Here is a 26,742-nt window from a genome sequence, read left to right as displayed (position 1 = left end):
AAGCCTATGGGGAAACCAAGTACAAAAAGTTATTATTATTAAATTTTTGGACAGAACCAAGGCCTTGTATGGTCCTCGGACTCAAGCCTATGGGGAAACCAAATACAAAACATTATTATTATTAAAGTTTTGGACAGAACCAAGGCCTTGTATGGTCCTCGGACTCAAGCCTATGGGGAAACCAAGTACAAAAAGTTATTATTATTAAAGTTTTGGACAGAACCAAGGCCTTGTATGGTCCTCGGACTCAAGCCTATGGGGAAACCAAGTACAAAAATTATTATTATTACAAGTTTTGGACAGAACCAAGGCCCTGTATTGTCCTCGGACTCAAGCCTATGGGGAAACCAAATACAAAAAATTATTATTATTACAAGTTTTGGACATAACCAAGGCCTTGCGTGGTCCTCGGACCCAAGCCAAGGTGGTAAGTACTACTTTTTATTGGTCTGCCTTATTGTGCCAAGCACTTCTATTAAGATTATGGCAACATCTTTTTATTATTAAGTATTTTGGTCTTAGTCGTCATTGATTTAGATGCGGTATTTTTGAGCCGAGCAGCACTTGCAAATTTATAAAAACAGAGAGACAGAACATGCAAAGTGAAATAGAAACAACTTTTATTAATATGAAAAATTATTACAATGTACAAAAAGAGGCTTCAACAAGCCTATACAAAAGAGGGGCTGCCGAAGCAGCACTAACATCCACAGTACGGATAAGCAAACGATCAAGCGCCTTTTGAACTTGTCTTCGAAGTCTCTCCAATCTCTGCCTCAGTGTTGCTCATACTAAAAGAAGAACTCACTTCAAAGAAAAAAAAAAAGAACGAAGAAGAAGGAAATAGTAAGGAAGAAATCAATGAAGAAGATGGAGGACATGAGTAAGAGAAGGAGGAGAAGAAAAGTGGGAGAAATGAAAAGACAAAGAGAGGAGCAAAAGAGGGAGAAGGACAGCACCAAGGCGGAACTGGTGCTGGGAAGACTATAAGAGGAAGACGGAGGAGGGCACCAGTGAGCAAGGAAAGGGAGAAGCAGAAGCACTTCGCCCCTGCCTCAACCCTGACTCCTAACACACCGGTGCCATGTTAGGTACGCTCGTGAGGAGCCGAGTGGTGTTGATATTGGGTGTTCTCGACTCAGTCACGCCAAGAGTTCGACGTGACGAGCCCCTGCTTCGGATTTTGGCTGAAAGGGAGGCGGGACAGATCTTAAGTCTGCGCCACCCTTGCCCCGATCGAGCCATTTCAAGCTTTATCGGAACATGGTGTTTTGAGGAGGGGCATGGTTTCTTCATCGTTCGTTATGGAAGGCGTGTACTGATATGGCGTATAAACAAACGGGCTAAGCAGGCGCTAAAGAAGGCTACGGGTTTCAAATCTCAGAGGGAAGGAGAGGAGTCTGCACGAAAGTGACGGCCTCCTGCTTGCCTTCTTATAGGAAGGGCAGAACGAATGGTATTAAATGCATTCAAGTTTCCCAAAGGAATTTGGAGAAAAAAGAGGCGTCCGTTCCGTTTCCCCACCTTATTAGATGAGCCGCCGGACATAAATGAGCCTCGTAAAGGGGATTCATTAAGGGCGCGTCTGGGACAGCCAAGCGGCAGGAGTAGATCACGAGCAGATTAAATGAAATCCCTAGAAAATCGGCTAATCTCCTGGACAGGTGGAAAACCGCTCACATAAATGCGGGGTTGAACTAAACAAGCCATATTAAGGGCCCGGGTTTGCCAAAACCCTCCCTTCCAACCCGGAAGTCGGATAGAAGGGTTTTGAGGGGCTATTGTGGGGCCCAATAATTTAAGGACCAAGCTCAATTGCTCCTGGAAAATCCGAAGGCCCAATCCGAGGAGAGCTGTGGCCCAAGCTCTACAGTACAGAGCACAAAACAATTTTGGAAGGTAGCCGAGGACAGTTTGGTCCTCGGCAGATCCTGAATCCCACCGAAATGAAGGGGTAAAACTGGTACAGGGACGAATTTGTAAGGAGATCCAAAATATCTTGGGGAAGTTATCCTTACTACCCTTCCGGATAAGACCCAACACATGACAGAGCCGTACTCTGCAGCCTTATCAACCATACCCAACAATTCTGGGATTAGACTGATGGGACAAATATCAGTCTTATAAAGATTGACCCTACACGTGGACGAAGGACAATGAACACGGACGAGTATAAAAGAAGAAAGTAAATAAATCTAAAGGGGATCCCATCCCACCTGGAAGAAAAGAAAGATGAGATGGGGGAGAACATCTCAGCAACACCGGACTTCACTGAAGAAAGTCCGTCGTTGGATAACCGGGATAAGGCCTCAATGGTCCTCGGATCAACTCCGAGGAGTCCCATCCCATAGGGTGCGACGTCTTAGGGCTTAAATGTTCAGGCCCAACTCCTTTTTCTACCTGAATTCCTCTAAAGCCAGGATCGGATATCGCCCCGTGACCAGCAGCTAGCTTTTCAAGCCCACTCTCTACAAATCATATTGTGAGGGATCTTTCGTACGCGAGCCCAACATCCTTATTGGGCCGCCAGAGAATCGTGTCCTTACATAACTAATTTCTAATTTATATGACATTTACTCTATAGTCCAAATTCCCCATCCCCCTTAATTTTGTATTACATCGTTAATTTAAAATAAACCCTATCATATTATCACAACACTACTTCATATTATTACTTTAAAATATTTATAATATTTTATATAATTTTCTCACATAGTAGCTTACAGAATTATCTACACATCACGCGGGCCCATTGCTAGTACATCAAATAGCTGTCTCAACTAAGATTCAAGGTGCTATATGGTATAAACAACGATCAAATAGAATGATTTACAGGCCTCTAGATAGTTGTGGAAACCTGACTTAAATACCAACCCTAGTCAAGGCGAACTCATATAAAGCCTGTAAAAGACTTCTAGACTTTCCCTCTTCAGGCAACTTTAAAAGGCAAGCAACTTTTGAGAACCCATAATGGTGCACAAACATAGAATCTTCCTCCACTTCTTGTCTCACCTCTGCGTCAAGAAGGTTTGGTCTCGTTAGTGCCCACTGCATGGCCCATATGGCCAAAGGGCGCATGTAACACATAGATCTGTATTGGTCCTTGCTGTTCCAAGCTTCCGGAGTTTGAAAAGAATAACTGTGCACAAAATGGTAACTTGTTAATAATCTAAAAGAAGGAATTTAGGTATCACCTAAATGAATTAACCAACAGTCAACAAAAAAAATTCTTCCAAGAATAAACTGGGCAAAAAGTTTCTTGAATGACATCATGAATATCCAGTTGTGTGTTGTGTACGTGCAAGTTAGATTTGAGATTATTTATGTGAGTGAAATAAGTTATCTAAAAGTACATTTACATGAGAAAGTTCAAAAAGATGAAAGCTTTGACATGACACTCAAGCAAGAAACAAAGAAAGTGATGGTAGGACATGAAAAAGATGCACATTTAAACAAGAAAAAGAAGTTGATTAACAAAACAACACAAGATGTACATGGAAAACCCTAGAGAACGGATAAAAAACCACGATTTGAGCAAGAACACAACATTCTTGCTTAGCTCAGCTTGTATTACGTATGGGAAAGATATCAGTTCACAATGAAGTTGTCTTTCTTTCCTACCACTCTCTACTTTCATCTCAAAATATCTAGTTGGGTTCTTGCCTTAATAGCACAGCTACATGTTCATTTTATACTCTAAAGAACATGGCTGAATATAAGGACAGGTGTCAAGTCATCATATTCTCTCTTTTGGATTTTTTCACAGCTGTGATATTATCTGCTGACTAAGAGATAAGAATTGCACCAACGTGGCACTAGGACCCGTAGGTAGGTAGCTTTGCCATTACTTGGGAGACAAATCTTGGACATTAAGAGAGACATCAGGAGTATTGTGATTGGTACACGTGTTCTTAAGGTGACTCATTGTGCATTCGACCAATAAGGGGTGTTCTCATAGCTTCTGACCTTAAAAAGTCACTATCTCCCTTTTGTGAGTGCTTGAGTACCATGTCAGGTGTAAATCTTACTTCCTTTCCAAGGCAGTCATGCCTTTAGCACAAACCAAGACTAGATCTCTTAGCCAATGCTTTCTCTCCCTTTGCTCACAGCCACCCCATATGTAGAGTCCAGATTTAACCACTTACGCATTCTCCCATGCCTTGGTGGTGTTATGTACATGTATTTCAAAATCAAGAAAAGATTTAATGGTTTGAGCAAGTGCTTTAGATCTTAATAAAAAAAAATATATATATATATATATATATATATGGTACTAATAAACAAAGATGTGAAGTGCAAGCAACCATTTAGGTTTTCTTTTCTTCTTTCCTTTCATTTTTTTGCCTTCTATACTTTTGCCTATTTCTTGCTACATAAGATGTCATGACCTCAAGGTGACAGCACAGAGCACGATTTATGTAAAAAAGTTCATATGGGCTTTAGTTTTGAATAGTGGGATTAAAATTATTATTGTGAATGGTTCAAAAGGAAACTCTAAGCCAAAAGAAATATTATCAAGAAAATAAGCTAATAGCATGCAATATCCACATCCTTTCTTTTTTGATGAAAATATCCTCACACTTTTGGCTCTTGTCAATAAAGATATAGTTATATAAAGTTGCATAAGTGATATGATTTTATCAGGCCGCAAAGTCAAAGAAAATATCAATTTAATTTAGGCAAACTATTGAATCTACTAACAGTTAATGACATAGATTTGCACGAAAATTTGTACAAGATTGACAATTATATATATATTGCAAGGAGGGGGAGGAGTAATAGGAATATAGGATTAACCAAGCATCCTTATCAAAAACAAGGAAAACGAAACAAGCAAAGTTCACTTCTGTTTGATGTGACAAACAGTCATAATAGCTTTTGGTTTTTAATCTTGAGCTGCTTGAGTTAATAAAACAAACTAATTCTAGAAGAAAAGGCAAACGAAGAGCTAACTCACCCAAGTCCTTCTTTAGACCATGCAGCTTCGTAGACTCCAACTGCAGTCTGAAATGCCATATCAATCATATCTTCATGGATCATTGTTGCAGCAACAGCATATGTGACTCCAGGCCATATTTCTCTTGATTGCATGGATGACATGTCAACATTTCCATCAGGTAACATCCCATTAACAGCTCCCCACCTTCCATTCTTCAACTTTGAGACATTGTAATTAAAGACCTTTTCTAGTGCACTTTTGGCCTTGTCTTCGTCAACAATTGGTAAAAGACCGCATGCTCTAGCATACCTACAGAGTTAATACGCAGAAACTTCTAATCCACCACCATTGTTACTGAAAGAAATAAAATAACCATGCATGACACAGTACAGAAAAAATAATAATAATATATTAAAAAAAGAAAAAGAAGACCCTTTTAAGGTCTAGATTATGGACACTTTAGTTCTCCAACATTTTTTTAAAAAAATACAAAAATTATTTTTTACACAATATAGCAATAAATCCATAGTCCCAAAATTTTGGAGTTGGCTGCTAGTAGAGGATACCCCAACTTGTGTCTGTAAGGGTTCTATTCATAATAAAGTGACTAAATTTTATGCTAGCTGTCAGCCTACAACCACCAACCCCCCCCCCCCCCCCCTCCCTTCCTTTTCTAGGCTTAGGACTGGCAATGAACAAAATATATGACACAAAGCACTAGCATAGGTGGAGTTATGCACCTGTATATGTATTTCTATACAAAATATAACATAGGCTCTAGATAAATCCAGAAATTGTCCCACATGGAGACTAGTGTAAGCATAATGTATACTAGAAACCATTTGGTACACATGCTAAAGATGTTTCCCTGGCCTTGGATAAGAAAAATCAGAGGATTTTATCCTGATTTTAAAAGCAAAAATTGGATAAGCACATGCATGCGCATGCACGCACACACACATGCACACGCATATGCAAGCATAAATTGAAAGAACCATTCTTAATGTTATTAAAGAAAATGATATTAAAAAAAAAAAAAAAATCTAGAAAATTGCTTCAGTCACAACATACCATTGTCCAGCTAATTGGTCAGCTTGAATGGATAAACTTGAACTTCTGCCACTACTGTCATAATTGAAGTAAGAACCATTCCATAATTTATCATACACAACTTTTGCCTTCTGAAACTTAAACCAAAAGTAATCCTCAGATGCCTTATCACCTACTTCACGTGCCATGGCAGATGCAGCCTGCAAGGCCGCCACCCACAACCCTCCACTGTATGCACTCACACCAGAGACAGACCATGTATCATAAGTTTGATCAGGGAAGCCTTCGTTCTCAATCATCCCATCTCCATCCTTGTCAAATTGTTCCATATAAGCCATTGCAACATAAACAGAGGGCCAAACAGCTTGTGCAAAATTCTTATCACCTGTAGCAACCACATCCCTATAAACTTGGAGGACAAATTTCGGATTCAAGTCTTTCCACCTGTCAGAGTTAGAAAGGCTATAAGCATTTACTTCAAACCATGGGTCATTCATTCCAATATCATGAGGAACAGCTCCAAGCACCTTTCTACCGACCCACTCTCCATCATGTAGAAGTTTCATCTTACTGGGATCATGCATCATTACTGCAGCCGCAAAGTCTCTTTGGATGCTAAGTTCAAGTTTTGGAAAAAGCATGACTAATGCAAAAGATGAGTAGAAATGGGTATCGTAAGAGTTCCACATGTGATATTCAATCCCTTCAAAATAAAGGAATTGCCCAATGTTTTCTTCTCCTTTCTGAAGAAGATTTGGCCCAAATGCAGTGTTTGATGAAGTTGTGGTGTGGATTTGATCAAGTACTGAAGTCATCCTTTCAAGAATATCACCAGCGGTATCATTTTGATGGGGTACATTGATTATGTCTTTCAAACCTGGCCTGGAGAGGGAAAACTTCCTTTGTACAATGCTTCCTAAACTATAAACAGGCGGTGATCCATCTGCAAAAATAAAAACTAACTCGTGGTTACTTACTTGAGTCAACAATCACAAAAACGTTTTTGATACAACACCACCCAAGTCATAGTCCCAAAACTTTGGTGTTGGCGAAGCTTTATTAGAATAGAGAGGAAACCTCATGTAAACAGGATGTGCACACGATGCTGTCCTAAAACATAAAGACAAGCTCCACAATACCTGTCCAAATTGTCCCCCCTGAATTAAGATAATAGAGCTCATTGAAGAGAGTAATAGGGTACCTGTAGAAAACCATCAAAGTTAGAATCTGGCTATACATGCACAACAAATAACACGTCAAAACTCACCATTCAGGAAGCCTCTTGTCTTCAAGGATAGGTCTTTGCCATGCATCTATCTGGGACTCCCAATGGCCATTCTCTATATTCAGAAAGAATAAAAAAAAAAATAAGGGCATTGAAGTAACAATTTCTTCACAATAAAAACAATTTATTTTGTGTATTAGCACTTCCTAGCAATCAAAAATATTATGAATGTACGGGCATGTTTATGGCCAACTTTATTACATATGGATTGAACTATAGTTTATGTTATTGCTTTCAAACATGGAGTAAAACTTTAAAATCCTAGGGTTGAAACAAATCATCAATGTACAACACACACTGGAACATTACCAAGAATAGCATAATGTGCAATCTTTGCAGCAGCATCCCCATGGGTACCATAGAATTTAGTGTAACGCCTGTTGATAAAAATTTTCAACAAATAGATAACTTTTTGAAATGTGATATTTCTCAAACAAAATTTTGGCTAGCCACCTGTAATAAGTTTTTCCACTCGAAAAGTTTACTTCAGGGCAATCCCATGCCAATGAAAATGTTACAGAACGTACTGCATTTGATGGAATTCTAAGAGAAGCAGCAATGGCTGCCCCAATAGATGATCCTGGTTCTGAAGGCACTGATGTTTCTGTGGAACTAAGGCGGTCAAAGGATCCACACTGTTAGAAAAGAAATACACATATCAAGTTAGGTGAGAAATGAAGATAAAGCTTTTTCGTTGTATGCATAACAGAAGAGAAATAAAGAAAGGTCAGATTCCTTTGAGGAAATTTGATGCCCAATGGCTAGGTCGAAAAGAAAAAAAAACATGACAAATTGTACTAGTCACTACCTAAAATCTGTTAGAATTTAAACTTGTTTTTAATTAATCTTTCATAAATAAGTGAGTTTCAAAAGTTAATGTAGTGGGAGCTTTATTGAAGTTATGTGTGGGATTTATGAATGTAAGAGTTAGAAAAATAAATGTAGTGGGAGTTTATGGTTGGATGGTGTACTATATAAACCCATTCATCTGTCAAGTTCTAAGCAAGAGTTGAAGAGAAATACAAAGCTTTAAAGAGTTCTAACTCTTCCCTCTCCACTCTCTCTCCCTTCATTTAATTTGTGAGTGTCAATCTCTTCTATACACTAAGTATTGTGTGAGTGTTTGTGAGAGTAAGTGAAGAAAGGCCCATTAGTATTTTGTTCTATTTCCAACAAAGTGGTATTAGAGCCAATCGGTTCGTGGTGAGAATGGCTATTGCTAATGGGATGGTGTCGTTCCAATTTCCTCGACTTACCAAACAAAACTTTGAAAATTGGAGTATCTGAATGAAGGTGTTGCTCAGATCCCAAGATGCGTGGGAGATTGTGGAGAAAGGTTATATGGAGTCACAAGCGGAAAAATCTTTGACCCCAAACCAAAAGGAAGCCTTGCCAAAGGCTCAAAAGGAAGATCAACAAGCGTGTTGGCAATTGTAAATCAATTGAAGAGATATGGTGAGAATTTGGATGATGTGTGTGGGGTAGAAAAAATCCTACGGTCATTAACTTCTAAGTTTGACTATATCGTTGTGGCGATTGAGAAATCAAAAGACTTGGAGTCAGTGACCATTGACCAGCTCATGGGATCATTACAAGCAAAGCTCAATAAGAAAGGCTCAATAAGAAGAAGTGAGAGCCTTTGGAGCAAATCCTACAAGCAAAGCTCACCTTGAATGAGAAAGGTTGGCATGAAAGTAGCCAAAGAGGCCGGGGATGTGGACGTGGTAGAGGGAGAGGATCTGGAGGAAGGAATGGTCAAAACTCTCTCAATTAGGAAGAGCGGGGTCAAAGTTCACAATCCACAAGAGATTGTGGAAGAGGAAGTTTCTCAAGACCATATAGAAGAAGGTATGATAAGTCTAATATCAAATGTTATAATTGTCAAAAGTATTGGCATTATGCTCTTGAATGTAAAAATGCCGCTAACACTATTAAGGAGAAAGCTAACTATGCTGAAGATAAGAATGAAGAAGTAGAGCCGACTTTGTTGTTGGCATACAAAGAAGAAAATGGTGCATGGTATCTTGACTCTGCTGCTAGCAACCATATGTGTGGGAAGAAAAGGATGTTTATGGAGATTGATGAATCGGTGGTCGGGAATGTTATCTTTGGTGACTCATCCAAAGTTTTAGTGAAGGGGATAGGTAAAATTCTTATTCGTTTAAAGAATGGAGATCATCGATTTATTTCTGATGTATATTATGTGCCAAGCATGAAAACTAATATTTTGAGTTTGGGACAACTCCTTGAGAAAGACTATGATATCCGGTTAAAAGATCGTAAGTGCTTAATAAGGGATCATTGAAATAATGTGATAGCTAATGTGCCTATGACAAGAAATAGAATTGAGCATCCTAACCAGCTTTGTGAAGGATGTCTTCTTGGCAAGCAATCAAGGAAGAGCTTTCCAAAAGAAGCTAGTACAAGAGCAACCAAGTCATTGCAACTTTTTTATACTGATGTGTGTGGACCTATCAAGCCATCATCACTTAATAAAAGTAACTACTTTCTTTTCTTTATTGATGATTTTAGTAGAAAAATGTGGGTTTATCTTTTGAAGCAGAAATCTGAAGCATTTAGTGAATTTAAGAAATTTAAGGCATTTGTAGAAAAGCAGAGGGGCCATAAAATTAAGGCCTTAAGATCTGATAGAGGAGACAAATTCACATCAAATGAATTCAAAGAATTTTGTGAAGCAAATGGGATTCGCCACCCTCTAACAATTCCAAGGTCACCACAACAGAATGGTGTGGCAGAAAGAAAGAATCGTTCAATTCTTAATATGGCCAAAAGCATGTTGAAGAGCAAGAAAATGCCTAAAGAATTTTGGGCTAAAGCTATTGATTGTGCAATCTATTTGTCCAATCGTTGCCCCCACAAGAAGTGTACAAGGAAAAACCCCACAATAAGCTTGGAATAGGAAGACGCTTAGAGTTTCCCATCTTCGTGTGTTTGGGAACATTGCATATGCACATGTACCAAATCAAGAGAGATCCAAGCTAGATGATAAAAGAAAGAAGTATGTGTTCATTGGCTATGATCCAAGCTCTAATGGCTATAAGCTCTATAATCCGAGCACTGGAAAAGTCATTGTTAGTCAAGATGTGGAATTCGATGAAGAAGGCACATGGGATTGGAAAACCCAAGAAGAGGAGGAGTATGATTTCTTTCCTCTATCTGAAGAGGAAGATCAAGGGAATGAAGTTCACTAAGAGCCTATCACTCCACCTCCATCACCAGCAGCATCATCTCCCATTCATGAAAGTCCATCATCATCATCTTCACTAGAAGGAAGTTCTAGTGAAAGACCAAGAAAAATGAGAAGTCTCCAGGATCTTTATGATTCAACAAAGATTACAGATGATGTAACACCTTTTTGTCTGTTTGCTGATTGTGAACCTATAGGATTTGAAGAAGCGGTGCAAGACAAAAAATGGGGAAATGCTATGGACGAAGAGATCAAGGCAATAGAGAAGAATGATACATGGGAGTTTGCACCTCTTCCAACTGGAAAGAAGACAATTGGTGTAAAATGGGTGTACAAGTTGAAGAAGAATGCAAAAGGAAAGGTAGAGAGATACAAAGCAAGATTGGTGGTGAAAGGCTATAGTCAACGACAAGGTATTGATTATGATGAGGTATTTGCCCCAGTTACTCGTTTGAAAACTATACAATTACTAATTTCTTTAGCAACTCAGAATCAATGGAGAATTTTCCAAATGGATGTAAAATTTGCATTTTTGAATGGCTACCTTGAGGAAGAACTTTATGTTAAGCAGCCTATAGGCTATGTTGTAGAGGGGTAGGAAGATAAATTTTTGAAGTTGAAGAAAGCTCTATATGGCTTGAAACAGGCATCAAGAGCTTGGAATGGTAGAATTGAAAAATACTTCCAGGTTGATGGGTTTTTTAAATGCCCACATAAACATGCGCTTTATTGTAAGGTGCATAAAAATTGAGATATCGTAATTGTTTGTCTGTATGTAGATGATTTGATTTTTACAGGTAACAATCCAAGTATGTTTGAAGACTTCAAGAAAGCAATGACTAAGGAGTTTGAAATGACCGATATTGGATTTATGGCCTATTATCTGAGCATTGAAGTGAAGCAGATGGAGGAAGGGATTTTTATTTCCCAAGAAGGTTATGCGAAGGATATTCTCAAGAAGTTAGAGATGTTAAATTCCCATTCAATTGGCACCCTTGTAGAATGGGGAGTGAAGTTGTCAAAGCATGACGATGAAGAGAAGGTAAATCCAACATTCTTCAAGAGTTTGGTTGGAAGTCTGAGGTATCTAACATGCACAAGACCAGACATTCTTTTTGGTGTTGGACTAGTTAGTTGTTACATGAAAGCACCGACAATGACTCATTTGAAGACTGCCAAGAGAATTCTTCGCTATTTAAAAGGTATACTAGATTATGGACTGTTGTATTCACCCTCTAAAGGTTTTAAACTTGTTGGCTACAGTGATAGTGATTGGGTCGGAGACATGGATGATAGAAAGAGTACTACTAGTTTTGTATTCTATATGGGTGATATTGCATTTACATGGATGTCCAAAAAGCAGCCAAACATGACGCTTTCCACTTGTGAAGCTAAGTATGTTGCTGCTACCTTCGATGTTTGTCATGCAATTTGGCTTAGAAGTTTATTGAAAGAGTTGCAGATGTTTCAAGAAGAAGCTACAAAGATATTTGTGGACAATAAGTCAGCACTAGCTCTTGCAAAGAATCCAATCTTGCATGACTGAAGCAAGCACATCAACACAAGGTATCATTTTATTCGAGAATGTATTGCAAGAAAGGAAGTTCATCTTGAGTTCATGAAGTCACATGATCAGGTTGCAGATATACTCACTAAACCAATCAAGTATGACACATTCAACAAGCTGCGAGCCTTACTTGGAGTAATCAAGAAAACAAGTTTAAGGGGGGATGTTAGAAGTTAAACTTGTTTTTAATTAATCTTTCATAAATAAGTGTGAGTTTCATAAGTTAATGTAGTGGGAGGCTTATTGAAGTTATGTGTGGGATTTATGAATGTAAGAGCTAGAAAAATAAATGTAGTGGGAGTTAAAGGTTGGATGGCGTACTATATAAACTCATTCATCCGTCAAGTTCTAAGCAAGAGTTGAAGAGAAATACAAAGCTTTAAAGAGTTCTAACTCTTCCCTCTCCACTCTCTCTCCCTTTATTTAATTTGTGAGTGTGAGTCTCTTCTATACACTAAGTAGTGTGGGAGTGTTTGTGAGAGTAAGTGAGGAAAAGCCTATCAGTATTTTGTTTTATTTCCAACAGAATCTGCCTAACTTCAGCACCTATGTTGCTTGCAATCACCACCAAACTAAAAGAAACATCTCAAATGAAAAAAAAAAAAAAAAAAAAAATTATTTCAAATTTCAATGCTTCAAGCCATTCTTGGAGCCTCATTTTAATAGGCATCAAGGAGTACATCAAGCCTCAGTTACATTCCATAAAATCATGAACAACATTAAATTCAAAATTCAATAGTAAAACTCTAGAAAAATATGAAATTCAAAATTCAAAAAATTAAATCTGAGATTTCAAACAAAATTTAAATAAAAAATATATATTAAAAAAAAAAAATTGGTTGTGATCCCAGCATCAAAATATAAACATCACCATGTACCTGAACACCCTCCCCCCCAAAAACAGCAACAACAACAAAAAAAACAAAAAACAAACCCTTAAGACTGAAAATGTCCCTTCGACAGTGGGATGGGAGAGGCAAAACTACCAAAGGTTAAAACACAAAGAAAATTCTATTTAAAATAATTGTTAAATGATTATTTCACCTATACCCAACTTAAGATATTGAGATCAATGTTATTTATCAAACCTCACTTAGTAACAGTTTCATATTCTAAGGCATAGTGCCAAATCTTATAGTTTCTGATCTATGAACCCAATTGTCAGATTTGACTGAAATTGTAATTTATCCAAACCAGGTGCAACAAGTCTAGTCCAACCCAATTAAGGACACGTGTGGATATGACCAAAGAGCAAGACAAAAGCCAAGATAGTTAAATAGTTACAAAGTAGTTGTTCAGTAGTTGGTTAAAAGGACAATCTTGAGCTTTTTTCTTGAAACTTGCTGTGTAAGATTCCTAGTATAAATACTAGAAGCCATGTAATCGGTCTTATATTGAACATTGATACAAATTCCTCTATTTTCTCGCTAGGCTCTCTACCTAATCCCCTTTCTTCTTCTTTGGAGGCTGGCTACCTCAAAGAAAGTCAAATCCCACTTGATTCCCACACTTTCCTCAACCAAAATCATCAAGATATGTTATTCTTCTTCAAGCTTATGATAATCTTAGATAAAAAGGTGAAAAGAAGATGATTGGTTCAGGTAAAGAAAAAAAAGATTAGTCAGCCAATCTGTTACCTGGAAAAAGCCAGGCAATATTAATTAGTCAGGTTACAATCTGCTGAAACCAAAATCCTTCTTGAGTTGTGATTGTGAATACACAGTAGGACTAAAACTTAGAAGCCTGGCACAAATGTGCAAATGTAGGAAACTGATGAGAAGTCTTTTATTTTTTTTATTTTTTATTTTTTATTTTGGTAAGGAAGGGAAACTTTCTAAAGAAGAGCCCTATAGACTTGTCTCTAGCTAGTAAAACCTACGGACAACTGACCACACTCACCAGAACCTTTCTAATGAAATGTGCATGTAAAATTTGGGAAGTCTACCAACCTCCTTGATTTCCTGCCACACGTCTTTTGCAGTGATACCCTGAGATTTACCAGATATCACAAAGAAAGGGCACTCAGAGACATGAACACCATCAGTCTCCTCCGCTGCAATTGCAAAAGTCACAGGTGGGCGTTCATTTGCAGTCCTGTTGTGGCAGGTGAGGGGTATTGCATGGAGAGTATCAGAACATATACCATATAATGATTGAACTGATCAAACAAAGGGAAGATTTGAAAAGAGCGTACTTGTGATGTAGAAGTACACCATGCACACCATCCTTCATCCTAGCAGAATAAATAATCTTATGGATTAGCATAAACAATTAGCGTGCTATAAAATAGATAAGCAATCTTCACACACACGTATGCTGGCACAAGTATCTAATCCTTCACAAACAAACACAAGCACGCATATGTATCTAATTATGATTTCGAAAATCAATAAAAGAAAAGGTAAGATATATAAATAAGAAGTCAAGCAAATGACAAATTTCTTACATTATTTTTGAATTGAAGTGCTGACCAGAAAATTCAGAAAGCCCCCCAACAGAATTCTAAAATGACATTGACAAGAAGATTTTGCATCAGTTTTAATGATTTCCGGCACACAAGATTCTTTTCAGGAATCTACATAAAATATACTCCCTTTGTCCCAATTTGTTTATCTTGTTTGAAAGGCCAAATTTTTTAAACGAACATCACTTATTGTCTTGTCTGCCTCATAAAAATGTATAAGTTTACAAAACTACCTTTAAATAAATTTATCAACTTTTTAAAAAAGAGTTATTCTTAATAAGGCAACTATAAAGGATTCCCAATTAAATTGATTTTTTTTAATATTAGTTAGTTTTCTTTTCAAATAGTTTTGAAAATAAAGTAGAGGTATAATAGGAACATTAGTAAACTAATAATTTTTATTTTTAGAAAGATGACAATATTTTGGGATATGCTAAAATGGAATAAAGGACAAACAAACTGGGACGGAGGTAGTACTTGGTAACTCTAAGAAGGAAAAAGCTTTAAAGAAATACAACTAAAATAAGTATGGAACCAAAGGACATAAATTTGAAAGTGATGAACACATGAAAAGGAGACATACTGCCCATGTGAAAAGCAAGGTAACATCTGCAGCAGTCTTTCCAGAATTGGACAGCTGAAGAAAATTAAAACCACAACTCAATACTGAGGCTAACTATATATCTAATATAGACAACCATGTATCTAATAGATCCTTTCCTACCGTGAAAGTAAAAACTGATACAGGGAAGCTGCTCTCCTTGTAATTATGGGGGATAACAGGTGAAATTTGACGACAAACCATTTTAAGTTCCGGATCAGGTTCTCCTGGATTTAAAAAGAACCGGGTGACCAATGCATGAGACAAATTATCCATGATAAAGATCATTGTAGACTGAGAAGTATACCACTTAACGATTACCCTCATATACAGTCCATGACCTTGGGAATAAAGCATGATACGTAGAGTTGTCTCCATTCAGATTCCAGTCCCAAGATCCAATCCCTGAAACATCAGTTTCTCTGTGGAAGACATAGTATTCAGTAAGTTCAAACACAAATGAAATGAAGCTCTCAAGAATTTCTGAAGCATTCAAATTAACAGTGCAGCTAATAGTTGCTTACTTAAGCACCTCTGGACTCCCTGGGCACAACACTGTTGAATATTTTTCACCACTTGAGCGCTTAACAAAAACCTGCACAAGTATTTGTATTCCAAATTTTGCAGAAACTTGATAATAACCAATGAAAAGATACTAATGATAACAGATGTTCCATTCTTCATTTTATTTCCATCCAATGAAGTATCAACTATAAAAAATAGAAACAAAAATTTATCTAAGTAACATTAAGTGATTCAATGAACTTTTCATCAAAGACTCATCCCAACATTTTCTGATCAACCATTGAAAGTCTTTGACCATTTCCCACCATCTAGGGTCACATATCCTGTAAATTGTATAAAAATCTCATAGCCATGGATGACATCATCCTTCATACTTTCTTTGTAAAACGTGTAAACTCAGACCAAATCAGCCACGTGCATTTTATTTAATGATGATATCAAAACTAAATACCAAACCAATAGATCCATAAAAAAAGATATGTGTTCAAAGTCTCCTTTAATTTCTTTGTTTCGACAACAATCAAGCCTTGGTTCCAAAATTTTGGTATCACCTATGGTCCTATGGACCAACACTCTACTTTGAACAAAGTAAAACTTTGAACCTATTTCTTAAAAGTTCAAAAACAGATTAAAACAGTTAAATCTGTCCTCAAAAGCATTATGATAATAGCTGTTTCAGGATAAATGGACCAGATAGGGCCAGGGAATGCCTCAACATATCACCCCTTTAGTTAAATTGGGAAGACAGATACGGCATTGCATTTTGACAGCTACACAAGGTCTCTAACACTAGAAAAAACTTAGCCCTAGATAAAGGAATATTTATAATATCTCCTTCAACATATCAATGAAAAAATACTTGAACGATATATTCTTTGAACTTACTGAAAATTGATTTGCTAAAACTGGTTTCTCTTCACATATTCTAGGGAATAGTTGCCAGCGCTGAAACTCGCCTCTGTAACTCCTTCCTATGCTTCCTGAGCTGAACATTATATTTTTACAAGAGATGACTATGTTCTAAAACTCACTAAAAGAAGCAATATACAATAATTTGGGTAAGATCCGAAAGTTTTCAGCTGGTTATAATCAGTAAAGATAATGCCAAACAATGTGAGGAAATATTCTCAGCTTCACATTATTTTCACATAAACTTCTTTTTAATTGGTCAACTACAAATGCACCTAGTGGCTCTTAAACCCATAACCTCACCCTCCAACTTACTTTTATAAGGGGAGAAGGTGCGCTTGAGCTAGAGCTCATTGGCATTTTCTTCACATAAAGTTATATAATGTTCAATAATAAATATCTTCTACTAGAAACACAAATGTCTACTATATGTATTAAAGAATGTATGTATGGCTTTTATGCTACATTATATAGTCATAAACATCTATCATGAGTGATTAAGAATGAACACATACCCTATACCACCTAAGGGAATGCCATGACAAGATGTTACAAGGCGTCTAACAAATGGATTGATAGTAACCCCCTGCAAAGAGAACAGAAAGATGCTCCAGGATCCCTTACCATAACCAATGCACCAATACAAGCTGGACAGGTAAAAAGAAAGAAAGTTACATTTCCTTTAGCAGCCTCTTCTCGGACATGGCGCCACAGCCGAAATCCTATTGGAGCCTACCAAATATAACAAACAACATAGTTGGCACCCATGAAACCATAATAAAGGTGCTAAGGTCCTAATGTTCGTGAATTTGTCATGTGATTCTGGTGCATCAGCAAGACCATGGTAAGGATGCAGAAATATAAGCAAGTTAAAAATATCTGTGAAGGAAAGCATAAGCACATGCATACACAACAGTGTGCATGTGTATTGTATGTATGTACGTACAGATCTGCATGTATGTGTTTGTGTGTGTCTATGTCCTTAGGCCTTTCAAAAATGCAATTAACACATTATGTGCTTGATTACATAAAATAAGGGAAGCGAAGGATTTTAAGGGTCCAAAGAGAAAAGGTATTAAAACTAAATCTGTAAGCATACCATCTGAACTATCTCTTTCAAATTTAGAGTGAACTCAGAAAGAGCACTTCCCTCACTGTTTAACTTTCGCTGCCAGGTCAGTAAGGCAGGTATACCAAGGTCAACCTTAGACAAACAAAAGAAAAAGAATATTAGACAAGCAATTAAGGGTTTGAAACATCAAGCTCAAAACAATTGCCAGTTAGAGTCATATCACAAAATATTGAAAAAGAATACTTGACTACTTTCTGTAGTCTTAAAATTTGTTGTGTAATCCATAGTTTTTATAACTGGACCAACCAGTTCAACTGGGTTCACCAGAAACCAGAGGTCAAGCAGGTTTTTTCAACCAGTTTAGGGGAGTGGGTTTTGGAAAAAGTTGATAAAATGCACCCATGGGAACTCGAATGTGTCTTTATGTCACAAACTATTATATTAATTCTATGAAATTGAATTAATAATTTTTATTTTGTCATGGTTTGGCCTCGGTTGAACCTCAATCAGACCTCAAAAACCTTGAACCTCTCCCTTTTCCAGTTCTTTGACTGCTCTGGGTTTCAAAACTGTAGAGTCATCTTTTGCGTCAATGATTATGCTAAAAAATTTGAGAGATCAACTTAGAAAATGATAACTTTATGGCAAAGCTCACCTATCATGCCAATTACATCCATAAACGCATTACGTGTTGCTACAATGTCTTTACATATGTCTCTAGAACATAACCCATATCAGTTAGATTTTGCAGCTGATTTAATTGGAACAGACTTATGATCCCCCAGAAGGATTTGCAGCTTGGAGACTATAATTATTATAAAAAAAAACCTTTTCAAGGTGACTTATGAAAGATTTCTAAATAAATAAAACCTCCATAGTATGGTTTAAACAGATTTAAAGAGAACCTTTGCAACTCTTTCAGAGACAACAAACATCTTTGATGTCCAAAATGCTAAAATTTTCTGGATAAAATTGCATATGACAAACCAGAACCCTATGAAGCTGACTAAGGATAGAGATGGTAATCTGCACAGAAACTTTTGTACTTGTATCTACTACTGCTATTTATAATGGCCCATCCCTTCATTCAATGGAGTAGATGCCCAAGCACTTGATTTAGACATGACTTGCTACTCACATATTTAAAAGCCTAAATTTCAGGGTTGATGTAGTTATTTCCACTGATGTGAAGATGATTTATAGCATCTCCCCCCCCCCCCCCAAAAACAAGAGAGAGAGAGGTGAAGATGAAAGGATAGAGGAGCAACAAAAAGTAAATACAAAGACAATGAGCTCTACCTCAACTTCAAGACCTATCGGGTGCATGTGTAATTTGCCAATCAAAAGAAAACGTAAACATAAACATTGTATGCAAAAAAATCATTCAACAATCGGCCAAGTTTGGGATAAACCATATCTCTGCCAACAAAAAAGATGGGATTAATTATCTGGCCTGTTGTAATGTTGTTAAAATTTTATGTTAAGTTAATAAAAGTATGTTCTACCACCTGTATATTTCAGTGTTGTTTACTTAACAGTATTCATGCCTAGGGGTAATTCTATACTCATTTGTTCTGAAAACTTGCTGAATTATAGATAGCAGATAATAAAGTTAAATAAGTAATAAATAAAATGGCAGGAAAAATACCTAAGGTTTGCTGTTTTCTCTCTCTATAAACATAACTAGCATCATTACTAATATAGAATAAGCTATACTCATTAGCTTACAACCAAAGGCAGAAAAACAAGAAAGGAATTTCTCCCGTAGAGTACAACACATCTAAATGTTGCAGCAGTTTAGAAAGTAGACAGAAAAGCTAATTAAAAATCTTGACAACTATAAACAGAAATCACTTCACCTTTTCAAGAACAGTATACACCATTTAAACCTTTCAAACGTATAGAGAAAGTTCCATTGTAGTCCTTAGAAAGTAAAAGGGAGAAGCTGTCTCAGTATATAACCAAGTACCTTATTAGTTGAAGACTTAGAAAGTTCCCTCTCTTCTTCAACGAGACCATTTCCCAACACCTTCCCCTCAAACATCTTTCCTGTATTAAACAAAGAACAACCACATCAGGCCATTTGCATAATTGCATTTTATATAATTCATCACACAGTTCACATTCTTTTGAAGCCCATTTGGTTACCAAGAAGTCAGAAGACAAGGGTATAAAAAAAGAAATCTTACAAACATTCTAACCCCATGGGTACAAAATTCCAATTCTCTTTTCCTTTCTCCATTGTCTCATAAACCACAAATAGCATTATAATTTATTTCCCAAATCAATTACTACAATATTTCATAGGCTGAAGTGCTGAACAGTTGTGGATGGCCTCTAGTTATAAACTTAAAACTATAATTATAATACGTGTGAACTAGTTTGATTTTGTACAGCGCACTTCCCATGAACAAAAATGCATACTTTCAGACACACAAATACCCACAAACACTAACACATACATACATATATGCATCTCGAATTTTCACGTCAATTTTCAATTAGACCATGAAAAATGAAGTGAGTCAAACCAAGTGATTAATCCAACAAACTTAAGACAAGCAAAGATTTAACATCGTCCAATCCAACACATAAATCATAAGTGCAAAACAAATTGGATGAACAATACGATCTCTAACCTGAGAAGTTTAATTGTCAGACTGATGAAACTAAGAACTGGTTGTGCAGAGAAAGAAAGAGTTCGACGAATAGTTGATAGAGTCTGAGTCAGTTGTTGAGTCTGAGTCAGATGAGTTCCAACTCATTTTAAAGTGTTTTTTTTTTTTTTTTTTTTAAAAGATAAAAGTTGCTATTAAATATAGGAAAATGAAATATTTTTTAAGAAAAAACTTTTTGAACAGTGATATATTTTAGAAATTTTAATGTCAAAACAAATGGAATGGGTAAGGGGGTTGGAGGTTATTCAAGCAATTTTGTTATCCCTGTTGTTAGGGATGGTAATTTTGCCCTGCCTCACCCCGCCCCGTGTAGATATTCTCTGCCCCGTAAAGGTGGTGGGGCGAGGATGGGGCAATATTTTGTCCCCATACCCCAGGGCAGGGTGGGGATGAATTTAGTATTTTTATCCCCAACCCGCCCCGCCCCGCCCCACCCCGTCCCCACCCCGCACTAATAAAGACTATAATTGTAAATTTAGTAAACTCTAAATCACTAATATTTAAAGTAAAACACAAGAGTACAAGATATGAGATAAAATATTTTTTATTCAAAAACCCTATTGCTATTGCCGCCTCTGACCCATCCCTCTTCTTTGTAGTTCATACGTGTTTTCAAGGTTCATCTCATTCACGTTACGTAGTGCCTAAACTTCCAGTAGGCAGGGTTGTTTCATGTTTTTTGCACATTGTTTCAAATATTTGAATACAATAGGCAGTAGGTTTGATGATATATTCGGCCCCACATTGTTTCATGTTTTTGCACATTGTCTCATCATGTATTCGGCCCCACATTGTTTCAAGTTTTTGCACATTGTTTCATTATGTATTCTGCATAGGTTTGTTTCATGTTTTTTGCACATTGTTTCAAATATTTGAATATAATAGGTAGTAGGTTTGATGATATATTCGGCCCCACATTGTTTCATGTTTTTGCACATTGTTTCATTATGTATTCTGCACAGGAGGGGAGAGGCATGATAATCAACAATGACAAGTTTATATTAGTAATGAATTATTCTAAATTTTTATAAAATTTTCTGTACAAAAGTTTAACAATAGTTAGTAAAAAAAAAAACTTATAAATTTAGAATAAAAATGTAAAATTTGTCAAGTACTAAAACACTTGTAATGGCAAATCTTTCCATAACCCATTGAAAAAAGAAAAAAAAGTACTAAGTAAAATTCAAACATAATATTTTTAAATACACTTTAATAATTAAAATTTTAAAACAATGAATTTAATTATGAAGTAAGATAATTTTGAAAACATGCCCTCAAGCAGAGGGCATGTTAATACAAAACATTTTAAAGATTAATTTAATAAAGTTTGGTCAATTGGATGTTAATTGAAGGAAAATTATTTTTCCCTTTGAGTTTGGGGTAGAATATCATTTCCCCAAACTTCAAGAGAGAGGAGCATAATTTTTGTATATATATAAAAGTTAGGATTAACTATGGTATCGGTTTCATAATAATTACTTTTTCTTATAGATCAAGACATCAAAAAATTATTTTTTTTTATTATTTTTTGAAATAGGTGGGATTGCTTTGATCACAATTTTTTGGAGTACATATATTTATTTAACTACAAGAGATTTTATCATATTAAATCACGCCAAATTTCAATCTATAATATTAATTTACTAATAATGAACAAAAGAAACTAGTATTGTGCATACGTAGTGCATGGTTATCCAAAAACAAAGAAAACTTGGATGCATTCATTTAAAAGAAAAAATGAAACTGTTGTGCAAGCTTTTTTTTTAACTTATTTAAAAAGACTATGTTAATTTATTTAAGGGTAAATGATGTATTTGATCTCTATCATTAATAACATATTTCAATTTGGTCTCTAAATTTTCAATTGTGTTAATTTGATTTTTAACATTTTAGTGTTGTGTCAATTTAGTCACTACCATTATCTTTAGATGGAAATTGTTGTAGTAGCAAATGCCTAAAATAAAAAAAGTAGTTTATTTTTACATCAATGAAAAATCATTTTTAATTTTTGCCATTTGTCACACCACAATTTCCATTCAAAATTGTTGTATAGGGTATGAACTCATAGTGGCATTTTACAGTACAATAGTTACAGTACAATAGTGGTGTTTTGTGGCGCCACTATAGTCCAAAGGGACCTATAGTGGCGTTTTTAGGACTTATAGTGGCGTTTGAAAACGTCATTATAGCTCTTGTTTTTTGTAGTGAGATAATGGTATAGACTAAATTGACATAATTGAAATATTAGATCTCAAATTGAAATCTAGTGTAAAGGATGGATACCAAATACATAGTTTACCAATTTATTTAATCCCTCAACTTAGTTTGTTGACATTAGCAAACCCATTACCCTTTTGAAAAAGGATAGCATTTTCTAGGCCAAGGACACAACGACATAAAATATAGGAAAATCTAGAATTAGTCTATCCAAGTTAAGACAAACACAAATTAATAATACAGTAGTAACAAAAATTGAAGAATAGGAAATATCCTAAGTCCTAACCTATTATGCTTGTTTTCTCCTGAGGAGGTTGATTATTATTGTTTTCTGGCTTTCTCCCTTGGATGTATTGTCAGATGTGGGTGATCCCTCTAAACTTGATAGATTTTGTTACTAAATCGTGTAAAGCCTGTGTATTGTGGATAAGTTTGTAGTTTATTTTGTTTATTGGATAAAAATATATTTATGCATTAAAAACTAATTTATTCTTTTTTATTGTGAAAATAAGCTTTGTCCAGATGATTTACAAGAACAAAATTTGGTTTCTTCAAATTTTGATGGTTGAAAAAGAGTACATTATTATAATTCAACATGTGTGAAAGGCATGTTGCATGGGTAAAGTGGCTAATTTTCATCTGTTAGGATTTTAAAAACAGTTTTAGTTTTTTTTTTTTTTAATTACAAATATTATTAGCAGATGGTTTTAGGTGAGGTTTTTAGGGTTTATAAAATTATTCTGTAATAGTTTCTAAATCATATTCATTCATTTTTTTTTAAAAAAAAATGAATAGATTGGATTACATTATATCATAAACAATTTAAATATAGATCAAAATTTAGTATTAGTTAATATTTATTTAAAATATCACTGAAAATTTTAAAATATCAAAATATCTTTAGCGTTTTTCTTTTAAAATGACCAAATACATCAAAGCTCCAAATAATCAATATGACCCTCCTCATGCTTCCCCTCTTATTTTGTTTGTTTCGTTATTAACATTTTCTAAAAAATAAATTATTTTTTTCAAAATTATTTTCTTAAAAACTAATTCATTTTCCTATGTTTGATTGTGCCCTTAAAATGAGTTAAAAAACTAGCTCTTAACTTCCTTTATTTTTGTGGAAAACTACTCAATCTCATACTAAATTAAATAAAGAAGGTTAAAATAATGTAAAATAAGATAATTTTCTAGAAAATACCTTTTTTTTTTTTAAATCATATTTAAGAAAATGTTAATGTCGAAACATATATATGGTCCACTTCCCTTCCATCAAACCAAAAGAGTGAATAAACGCTTCTTTTTGCCTTGCAATCTCTTCTTTAACCAAACAATCTCACTTCTTGGTCCATTAAAATGACGCACTACTTGATTTCTTATATAAGTATTGGGCTGGTCTACACCTAGTCCAAACTAACTAATCATCTACCACGTGGCCCATGGGTGCTCCTCACTGCAAGCTAAAGCCTTCACATTAAAAATTATTATTATTATTATTTTAAAAAAATGAAAGAAAAGAAAGAAAGAAAGAAAGAAAGCAAGTAAATCATAATTTTTGCATGAGAGAACCTTTTTTTTTTTTTAATGTAGAGAGAAGCTAAATCATAATTTAGTAATATCAAATTAATACATAAACTTTAAAAATAAAATAAATTTTATCTTTTAGAACACATTTACATAAAAACTATCAAAAAACTATACTTATTATTTCATATTTAATAAATAAGTTACCAAAAACTACAAAATACTAAACAGACGCTTAATCCTATTGAATTAAAATTATTCCAACAAACATGAGGGTTTTTTTTTGTACCTAGCATTTACTTAATTATTTAGTAAGTATAGAAATTTGATAAAAAGAGAAAAAATGTGAAAAAATAAAAATAAAAAACCAACGGAGAATAGAAGCGTGTGCTACGCAATCCTTATTATACATTTTCGTACACATTTCTTGTGAAATAACAATTTTGAAAACGTGTATTTTGAAAATAGGATTTAACTGAAATTGAATTTTTTTTTTTTTTTTTTAAAGTTAGGAGAAAAAAATGTTATCATCACTCTAAATAAAAACAAAACACAAAACAAATAGAAGCTTGTGATAAAAAAAAAAAAACAAAAAAAACAAAAAACAAAAGACAAAGACGTAATCACATTCCTCTCCCTTAAGATTTGGGGAAATGACACTTCATCTCAAACTTGAAGAAAAAAAAAAAACACTTCTCCCCTTGACATCTGATTGACCAAATTTTGTTAAATTAATATTAAAAATGTTGTGTTTAGCAACTGGATGAGCTTCATTATTGTGGATGGAAAGGTCTTCCGTCTGTAATTCTCCTTAAGTTTTTATTTTCGTAACCGTGCTTTACAATGCTTATGAACAAAATTATAGTTGCATCTCTCTCATTGCCCCCAATCCCTTCTCCCTTTCCATTCTTTTTTGGCACTCATCTTGCAAATGGTTAACACTACCTAGCAACTCACAATTACATAGAAAATCTGACTATAGTCAGATTTTAGTGACGTTTTTAAAATGCCACAAATAATCAACCCTATAGCGACGTTTTAAAACGTTGCTAAAAAGTAAGAGGACAAATGCTATAGTGACGTTTTTGAAACATCTTGATTATTTGTGGAGTTTTAAAAAGGTTGCTAGATATATTTTCCTACATTATAAACAAAAATGTTATATTATTTAGTGACATTTTCAAAAATGTCACTAAAAGTTTTTGAATATCGTTAAAGAGTTATAAATGACGTTTTTAAAAACGTCGCAATAGACCTATAGCGATGGCTCTATTGCAACATTTTTGAACGTCACAAAAAAGTCGTTGTAGACCATTTGCTTCTATACTTTCTCACTCCCAAGTGCAGGAGATCGTAGCAATATAATTCTCGGAGTACCGAGGTCGAACCACAAGGAGCGGGATAGATTTAAAGACAATATAAGTAAACAAAATTTTGGGTAAAGAAGAAAATTACTTTTGCTTGGTGATTGTTAACAAGAATAATAATAATAACTGATTTAAATCAATAATGTAAATACTAGGCATCGGGGTGTTTCCATATATCGATATGAAATTCTTTGTGATCTAAGAAATTATATATTTCATAATTGGTTGTCCTTATACAATTAAACACTTATGATTCGGTTGAATTGAGACAATTCAAGAACGCATCATAACCTAGATTAATAATGTGGTTAGAAAAGTTTTCAGAAAAACCCATTCACTAATTTAGAACCTGATTTCTATTTGAAACTATTAGAAATTCATCTAAACAATAAGAAAAACATGATTGAACTTATTGAAATCATGGAAGAACTAATACATTAAAAGAAATCTAATTGAACAATCAAATATATTGTTGATAAAATCTTAGAAAGAATCACATTGAATATTCATATTGTATAGAAGAAACATAACCCCTAGCCCTAGCAAAGAGTCTAGGCTGCCATTAGAGAAAGGAAAATACAAGGTTTTTTCTGCCAAAATTTGTTCTACACAGCCTTCCTTCCAAACCTTAATGTCTAAGTGTTCAAAGAAAATAAAACTTTTTCTATTTCAATTTCCGTCCAGGTTTACAGCAGTAACTTGTGAGTTAATTTAGGCATTAAAAATTGATAATTTTGAAAAACACAAAACTGGAAAATTGTAGATATTTAAGTCATGGTTCCAACCCATCTAGCCTTGTGTCAATTGGATTTTTGAGGAGAGAGATACGCCCAAAATACTGATCAGTGCTCAAATCAGATTTTTCCTTTTCAGATTCTGCCTCTTTGATTTCTTTCCTTATTTGAAGCTTCCAATCATGGTAGATGATCCAGGCACTCCAGCTGCACCTCCTTAGATATTTAAGCATGGTCCTTTAGCCCCACTTTAATTCTAGTTTGGCCTCCATTCTTTCACAAATTCCTGTAAATTCATCTTTCTCACATGATTTCCTGAAAGTAGAAAATTACACACAATAAATGGCATCTTATTCAAGAAATTATGTAAATATAAATAATAGGGACTAATGCAAATCATGGCTTAATTATACAAATTAAGCATAGTAATAAGGAGATAACGCCCACATAAATATATAACAAGTATACATTTCAAGGCGTTATTAGTCTATGGTGACGTTTTTTAGGTTTTTTGTGACGCTTTACAAATAAATAAGCAAGGTAAAAGGGCAGATTTCTTGTAGTGCTAGTCACCGAAGTTTTAGGTTAGCTTCCAGAAA

The 26,742-nt window shown here is 35.1% G+C and overlaps 1 protein-coding gene across 2 annotated transcripts; it reads right to left on the bottom strand.

Moving 5' to 3' along the window:
* Nucleotides 1–2,647: 2,647 nt before the first annotated feature.
* LOC115977596 (non-lysosomal glucosylceramidase-like) lies at nucleotides 2,648–20,347 on the bottom strand. 2 transcript variants are annotated; one of them, XM_031099534.1, is made up of 20 exons: nucleotides 20,260–20,347; nucleotides 19,590–19,669; nucleotides 17,648–17,752; nucleotides 17,224–17,280; nucleotides 17,064–17,134; nucleotides 16,525–16,624; nucleotides 15,639–15,709; nucleotides 15,436–15,536; nucleotides 15,238–15,341; nucleotides 15,097–15,150; nucleotides 14,496–14,551; nucleotides 14,244–14,282; nucleotides 13,999–14,143; nucleotides 7,728–7,909; nucleotides 7,584–7,651; nucleotides 7,257–7,329; nucleotides 7,129–7,190; nucleotides 6,011–6,932; nucleotides 4,958–5,248; nucleotides 2,648–3,139 (listed from the first exon to the last, which is right to left on the bottom strand). In XM_031099534.1, the coding sequence occupies exons 2-20, from the start codon at nucleotides 19,662–19,664 to the stop codon at nucleotides 2,863–2,865; spliced, it is 2,853 nt and encodes a 950-aa protein (XP_030955394.1). In that variant the 5' UTR covers nucleotides 19,665–19,669; nucleotides 20,260–20,347; the 3' UTR covers nucleotides 2,648–2,862. The 2 variants fall into 2 exon arrangements, with proteins under 2 accessions (XP_030955394.1, XP_030955395.1); XM_031099535.1 differs by lacking the exons at nucleotides 15,639–15,709; nucleotides 16,525–16,624; nucleotides 17,064–17,134; ... (2 more) ...; nucleotides 19,590–19,669; nucleotides 20,260–20,347 and having other exon boundaries at nucleotides 15,422–15,514.
* Between the last annotated feature and the right edge of the window lie 6,395 nt (nucleotides 20,348–26,742).

The sequence above is a fragment of the Quercus lobata genome, chromosome 2 (assembly GCF_001633185.2).
Source record: "Quercus lobata isolate SW786 chromosome 2, ValleyOak3.0 Primary Assembly, whole genome shotgun sequence".
NCBI lineage: Eukaryota > Viridiplantae > Streptophyta > Magnoliopsida > Fagales > Fagaceae > Quercus > Quercus lobata.
Note: the sequence above shows the minus strand (reverse complement) of the source record. Positions and strands in the feature narration are given on the sequence as shown.

Bases quoted from the DNA above. Each gene is read 5' to 3' on its own strand.
- LOC115977596 (XM_031099534.1), bottom strand. From the start codon at position 19,664: ATGTTTGAGGGGAAGGTGTTGGGAAATGGTCTCGTTGAAGAAGAGAGG. The intron at 15,537-15,638 runs GTAAGCAACTAT...TGTCTTCCACAG, and splicing joins GGGAGTCCAGAGGTGCTTAA to AGAAACTGATGTTTCAGGGA. The intron at 7,652-7,727 runs GTGGCTAGCCAA...TTTTATCAACAG, and splicing joins AGTGGAAAAACTTATTACAG to GCGTTACACTAAATTCTATG.